Genomic DNA, 7,614 nt, shown 5'->3' on the forward strand with positions numbered 1-7,614 from the left:
TTACCATTACGGGTCAAACCCATGTCTCCTGTGGGTCCTGCCTGCGTGGGCAGGTGGATTCTTGGCCACCGAGCCACCTGGGCAGTGGTGGTGGTTCAGTCGCTAAGTCACATCCAACTCTTCATGACCGTGTGAACTGCGTCCAACTCTTCACGACCGTGTGAACTGCAGCTACGTCCGTCGTCCCTGTCCTTCACTGTCTCCAGAGTTTGCGCAAACTCGTGTCCACTGGGTCGGTGGTGATGTCTTATCCAACCATCTCATCCTCATGTCGCCCCCTGCTCCTGCTCTCATCACCTGGGAAGCGCCACCATAACATCAACACAGCAAAGAACTGGGTTTCTAGAATTAAAATTCCTCGTTAATTAAAAACCACTTTCTCAATAAGCAAATCATTAACACTTCAAAATAAAGTCTAACCGATGAATAAGCTGCTCTATGTTAATGGCGGGTGTAGCCCCTTTGAAGCAAACAGCTTTACACAGTAACATACCCAGTGGAGTTTTCACTATATGCTGAAGATTAGATGGAAGCCTGTGTGATGCTGTTCCCACTTCTACCTGGATAATGTACATGACTGTAAGTTTAATTCATACAACATACAGTTTTTCAACTATTTCATCATTTTTTTCAGTTAAGACTTGAGGGATGTATTAACACCAGGACAGAGTTGGCGGCAGTGAGGTAATTTCAAGTCTTAAAGTCTAGATGGCAGCTTCAAATTTTATCAACAATGTGATTAAAAAATGATGCAAACTAGTACAGCCACTATGGAGAACAGTGTGGAGATTCCTTAAAAAACTGGAAATAGAACTGCCTTATGATCCAGCAATCCCACTGCTGGGCATACACACTGAGGAAACCAGAAGGGAAAGAGACACGTGTACCCCAATGTTCATCGCAGCACTGTTTATAATAGCCAAGACATGGAAGCAACCTAGATGTCCATCAGCAGATGGATGGATAAGAAAGCTGTGGTACATATACACAATGGAGTATTACTCAGCCATTAAAAAGAATACATTTGAATCAGTTCTAATGAGGTGGATGAAACTGGAGCCTATTATACAGAGTGAAGTAAGCCAGAAGGAAAAACATAAATACAGTATACTAACGCATATATATGGAATTTAGAAAGATGGTAACAATAACCCGATGTACGAGACAACAAAAGAGACACTGATGTATGGAACGGTCTTGTGGACTCTGTGGGAGAGGGAGAGGGTGGGAAGGTTTGGGAGAATGATATTGAGGCGTGTAAAGTATCATGTGGGAGGAGAGTTGCCAGTCCAGGTTCGATGCACGATGCTGGATGCTTGGGGCTGGTGCACTGGGACGACCCAGAGGGATGGTGTGGGGAGGGAAGAGGGAGGGGGGTTCGGGATGGGGAGCGCATGTGTACCTGTGGCGGATTCATTTTGATGTTTGGCAAAACTAGTGCAGTTATGTAGAGTTTAAAAATAAAATAAAAAAAAAAAGATTTTAATCTTAAACTTTGAGACACAATAGCACATATAGATGGAGTAAACCAGATACTGTTGTTCCACTGTAATAATTTTCTTATCTGTACACATTAAAAGGTCAGCAGGAATGTAATCTGTTCACATTTCCATCTGTTCCTTTATGCAACTTAATAATGACTCTTCTCTGATATGGTTTCCTTTTTTATGTTAGGCATTTCATACGCTTTGTAAAACCATGTCTGCAAACTTTCAGTTCCATTCTCAATGTGAGAGGCAGAAATTTACAATTAGCATCAAAGGTAGAATTGTGATTTTTAATAAGTTTATTAATTTATTAAGTACTAACACATATTTGATTCTTAGGCAGAATATGGAGCTGGAGGGTGTTCTTCCATACTGAAAAATCAACTACATAATATGGTACATTATGTGCAAATGTAAATACTGAAAAACTCTCCAAAAATTTAATCAAAATCTGCTTTGTTTGCTAATGATTTTCCCAGAAAACCACTGATGAGAACACCATGAATCTCTTCAGAATTAATGTTTATAATGGCAGTTTTGATTATGTTGATCCAAGTAATGCAGTGGTGGCAAGTTGGGTAAAGGCAAAGGTTTACTTTTCATTTCCCCAAATGTCGTCTCACTTGATTTAGGAGGGCTTGGGAATACCCAGGAATTATCTTCCAGGGAATTTCTACTGTAAGAGTTGTGTTCCTGAAAGTTTGTGCCATCGTGAGGAATGGATCGCTCGTGATCTGTCCACGACTGGAGAGCTGCTTTCTCTGATAAAACCTTTGCGTCTCCTGGTAAGGGGGAAGGCGTGGCATGGCAGAGCGTTTTGCCATTTGGTGAGAGGGGGGCATGTCTTTTGTAAGCTGCAGTAAAATTCGACAAGTGCAGTTTTGTGCTGTCTTTACCCAGGTCTTCCATGCATCCTGCTGGGGCGCAAGCTGAAAAGAAAACACAGGCTAAGCATCAGCTGTCTGGCAGTTAGAATCGTAAAATAGTAAACATCTGGTTAATCTGGTCACTCTAGAACTGGAAATGGACATTGCCAAATCAGTGCAATCACCGTGGCCCTGGGACTTGAGGGATGACAGATGCCCTCAGTTCAAATTTACCTCTTGGTAAATAGCTGATCTCTCGTCTGCAAAATGGACACTGTAATCTTGCCCTGCCCGTATCACAGTGAAGTTGAAGAAATTACTATTTTAAAAAACTGGAAGGTGGTCCAAAAGTAAATTTTCCGAGGAATGATTATATTGTGAATTGTTGAGACCTAAATCAAGTTTATATATATATATATATATAAATAAATATATGTATTGTTATATATATATAAAAAGGCTTTTATGAATAAAATAGTTTAAAAACTATAAAATCATCTTTTTTCTTATAAATGGTAAATGTTAAATCTGCTATGGTCACAATATAGTTCAAGTTAAAAAAAAAGCAAAAAACCCCTGTGTTTAGTAACATGTCATGGCTTAGAATACAGACCACAGATGGCACAGAGGCAGCGAGGGCCTGCCCCTCTGCCTGCACCTGCCCGGGGACGCGAAGCTGAAGCTCTCCCTGAGCCAAGGGGGCACCATGTGCAGTCAGTGCCTGACTCCAGTTTTAAAGAAAAGAAACTCAACCACATGATATGGTAAGCTCGCTACTGCCCTTTCTCACGGGAGGTGACAGTGCTCAGCTTCTGGACTGTGGTGACACGTGGCTCTAGAGAAAGGTGACCGCAGCTCGTCTCGTCCGCTCCGCAGAAGACTGAGTTCTGTGGAGCAAAGTGGTGGCCCCAGGCCTGGCGCTGCTGTTGGAAACGTCCAGCTCAGAAGCGACACGACAGTGAGCCGTTTCCACACAAGAGGACAGCACTGCTCCTTTACTACTTTCTGGAAGTCAGAAGAGTTACAGGAGAACTCACTGAAGAATTACTCTATGAGTCTCTCTCAAGAGAAGTGCTATTTCTACCATCAACTTAAAGTTGTCTCCTGTGTAACCCTGGCCGCTGGAAAATCTAAAAACAGAATGAATCATAAATTAAGTTGTAGCCTGCCAAAGCACCTTGTTGCTCTGCTGATCTGTAATAACTAACCGTAGAAAGGGAAAGGGATTCTCAACTTCTTTCCTGTCTCATCCTGTCCCACTGTCTCCTGCCCCACAGTAAACATTCCAGAGAACGAGTCATAATTCTCTTGTGCCCTCTTTGTTTCTGAGGTGCAAATAATAATTTTAAATTAACGATTTTTAAAAAAATATAAAGTTACTCTCATGCCTTGAAAGTTTAGGACATTCAAATTTACACTGCACAACTGTACAGAACTACATTATGTAATGAAAGGTACAAATGCACTGATTTTTCTCTGAGGTATAAAAAGTAGCTTTGGCAAAGTACCCACTACTAGTTAACACAAAACTCAAAAGGTTTAGTCAGCTAAGCAGTTAAATATGAAAAAGCAATGAAAATTTTTGTTTGGTTAGAAGGGCTAAATGAATAGCATCTAGTCTCCATTCGAAATTATCGTTTATGGAGAGAAAAATTAAGTTTACAAAAATGGAAATAACCAAACAAGCAATTAGAGTTATCTTTTTGAAAACAATGTAAAGAGCTAAGTCTTTGGCATATTTTGAAGCACGGGAATGAAAAGAGCTTTTGGTGTCTTGCTGTCTTTTTATTTTAATATATGAAGTAGTTGTGGTAAAAGGTCAACTAGAGCAAACTTCACACCTCAGCCTTGAACACATAAGCAACACTCGGCTGCGAAGAAAGCCACAAGGGGAAAAGAATGCAGTGCTGAAGAAACACATCAGCAACACCTTCATGTGTGAAGCTGACCGGTCTGAGGCTGAAGACAGAACAGAGAATGGGAGGCTGTGAACACACTACATAACTTGCGCTTATCAAACCCATTTGATAAGATTTCGATAAGATACGATCAAGAGCTGCTCTTCGGGTAGTTCGGCTGGAATCAGCGGTTTCCGGCAAACACTGACTTGCCTTTCTTGATTGCAGCTGGGGTTTTCAGCTTTCTCAGTAGTTCGGCTTGTACTTGAGTCACCAGATGCAAGTTAGACATTTCTCTCTTCAGTTCCCAGTATGCACTTTGCATATTGTCACTGAAATACAGGGTTTTATTTTTTAATGGTAGTTATTCTGTATGGACAGAAGGGAAAAACTTTAACAGAGAAATGAACTTACCTGCATTTCTGCTAAAATTAGTTTTGAAATAACAAAATAAAACCTCCCCATTAAATATTAGTTGAAATATTTAATTAGAGCATTATATAATAAACGAAAAAGATCTTATTCACAATAATAATGACCTAATTTTTATCAATGAACTGAACTGTGTTAAACAGAATGGTAATATAAAAAGTATTTTAAACGAATTTAATAGTTCTCAGTATTCAGATTTTATGATAGTCTACAAGGTGCAGTGGTGTTAAATAGTAAGGGCTATGTTCTTCACTTCCAAGTCTGACCAAGAATTCAGTGATGTTCATTCATGTATGGATTTTAAGTTTATTAATATAGTTATCTTTTAATTGTTGTTTTGATGTTGTGAATGCTGTTACCAATTGCTGAGTGTATACCCAAGCCCACATTAAAATACAATCGCGGTCTCATGCGTCGCCTTCTCTCTCGTCTGACTGGGCTGTCTCAGATGCCGGCTCTAACCAGCGTGACACGACAGCAGGAGTCACGAAGGGCTGCTGACTCCTGGCCGAGAGGAGGCGCTGCAGAGGCTCGCAGAGACAAGGACTGCACAAAGCCCCATTTCTGCCTTTCAAAGCATTTTCTGCAGTTACCTGGGAGGTCATAAATCAGATATTTTAAACCTAATTTTATTGAGTTTTATCTTCCACTAAGCATTCTTATTTGGATAGTCATGATTTTTTTTTTTAGGTTCTTAGTTGCCAGCTAAATAAATTGAAATCCTCAACACATATTCTTGCTTTGTTGCATGAGAATACATAAAATGTTAACTGTAAGAACAAATGATCTCATATTGTTCAAACAAGCACTACTGCCTCTTAAAGATATTAGTGTAATTTTAGTAATCAAATCAAATTAAACAAACATGTCACTTCAGGTTCAATTTTTGTCTAGCATAAACAAAAACCTTTGAGCAAACTTCAAGGATAACACTCTTGATATCTAAATCTAATATCCTAACTATGAAAACAACAGATATAATAAAAAACAGTTATTTTAATTATGTAAGGCTACATACATTTTTGGTCAAAATATTCCCATTCCATTCAGACTATAATTCTTTCAATAGAAGCAGGAGAATAAACTTTACATTGCTTTTGAGAATAATCTACTTACTTGTTTTAATCTGTTGTAAACATCGTTTGTTAACCAGTAGTCTAGTTTTTCAGGTTTTTGACAGGTGTGAGAGAATCACAAAAATTAGTGAACCGCCTCTGCTTCAGCAGTCAGCATCTGAGCTGTGTGCCACTCTGCGTGTCTCACATAGGCACTGTCTTAAGTGTGAAGAGCCGTGGGTTCCTGGCTGCAATTCTGGGCATCACTGTGCTTCCCCAAAAGAGTTACTCAAGTTACACAGCAGCTAAGTGTGTGTAAACACTGTACATGTGCTAATACATGCAGTCATGACATGAATCATACAGCTTACAAACAGCATTTATTATTGACGTGCGATGGTCAATCAGTACCTGACTTGGAGAAAAGCAAATACAGTACTCAAGACAATGTATGGATACTGGAGTATCGGACACCTCATCATTCATCAAGGCTACTTGAATAAAGTAAGAGAAACAAAAATAATGGAGGTGTTGGGGCAGCTCTAATACACATTTTCCAATTCAATTTAGTAAAGACTGCTTATAAACTAGGTTAAACTAGAAACTAGGTCACCAAGTTTAACATACGTCTACTAATCTTTTTCTTTTGCCTTGAATGTCACCTGAATTGAAAACTACAGATATAAAGATCTAATTATTACTAAGTGTAAGCTCTCCCTCTTGTGGATAGCAAAGTAATGGCAGTTACTTTACGCTTTACAGTTAATATTAAAGTCTTCAGCAAAATCCTAATGATATAATTGTCTATAAAGAACTCATAAAAACGACCTTAACAGTGAGATGCAACACCCAAGTATCCTGAATGAGAACCGTAAATGACAAAGCAGAAGCGACATGAGACATGAGGGTAACGGTGGCTGGGCAGGTCCCACATGCTGGACAGGCAGCTCACCCCTCACCCCAGCCTGGTGGCCTGGGGGCTCACTGGACACAAGGAAGCGGGGGCGGGAGAACTTCCCGACTCCGACAAGCTGCTGTGATCCAGTCCCGTGACTGACTGCCACCATTTTAGGGTCACATTTTCACACCATCCTCAGCTTCATCTTCATCACACTGACTGCTGACACAACCTTCTTGGTCCCACACCAAGAAGGTATGTAATTCCACACCATAATGAAGCCTGCCTTATCCACATCTCAAGGGGTGGACAGACGTCCAGCTTACATGGTAAAAACGGTAAAAGCTCAATTTTCTTAACTGACACTGTCCATTCAACTCTTTAATACTGAAATGAATGTGCCTTCTACAAGAAAATCTTTTTACTTCAGTCCTATTTTTCTTTAGCTTTTGAAAATTTACTGAACTACGCGATTCCCCAGAGGAATTAAAATACAAGTACGGGACAGTCTCAGCCCAGAACTCAGGACTTAGGAAAGCACGTTTAGATGACTGATTTCCTCAAAAAAGCTTCTTTCAAATATTTTTAGTTGTAAGGCACAACAGGCAATCATTTTACCCTGCATCCCACACTCTGGTATGTTCTATTCTGTTTTATTCTCTATTTTTAAAATGCTTAACTCATAAAATTTCACTATCATTAAGGCAACACAGCACAGTGTGAAAAACACCAACATATTCCCTATCTTGGAAACCAAGAATGTGCATTGAAGTGACCCCACACCTACATCTGGCTTCAGAATTGAGGGCAATAACCTACACGTAACCCTAGCCAGCACACTGGCAGGGCAGTGGCCAAGTTTCTGACAGGTAGGGCAATTTTTGTTAAATGACATGTATACAATGAGGACCATAAAAAGGCCTCCAGTAATTCAAAGGTTCACTCAGGAATAATACTGTATCACCTCGTTCACCCTGC

At 40.0% G+C, this 7,614-nt stretch overlaps 1 protein-coding gene across 3 annotated transcripts in view; it reads right to left on the reverse strand.

Annotated features, from left to right (window-relative positions):
- Positions 1–1,651: 1,651 nt before the first annotated feature.
- Positions 1,652–7,614, reverse strand: part of AZI2 (5-azacytidine induced 2) — a 41,669-nt gene continuing 35,706 nt past the window's right edge. The window contains exons 7-8 of one of the 3 annotated variants that reach the window (XM_010842048.1): positions 4,465–4,583; positions 1,652–2,416 (exon numbers count right to left, since the gene is read on the reverse strand). In XM_010842048.1, coding sequence (XP_010840350.1) covers positions 2,004–2,416; positions 4,465–4,583 — 532 coding nt within the window. In that variant the 3' untranslated portion in view covers positions 1,652–2,003. Of the gene's footprint in view, positions 2,417–4,460; positions 4,584–5,799; positions 6,005–7,614 lie in introns of those variants that run through there. The other 2 variants (XM_010842049.1, XR_825464.1) reach the window with 2 other exon arrangements.

The sequence above is a fragment of the Bison bison genome, unplaced genomic scaffold, assembly GCF_000754665.1.
Source record: "Bison bison bison isolate TAMUID 2011002044 unplaced genomic scaffold, Bison_UMD1.0 scf7180017864171, whole genome shotgun sequence".
Taxonomy (NCBI): Eukaryota; Metazoa; Chordata; class Mammalia; order Artiodactyla; family Bovidae; genus Bison; species Bison bison.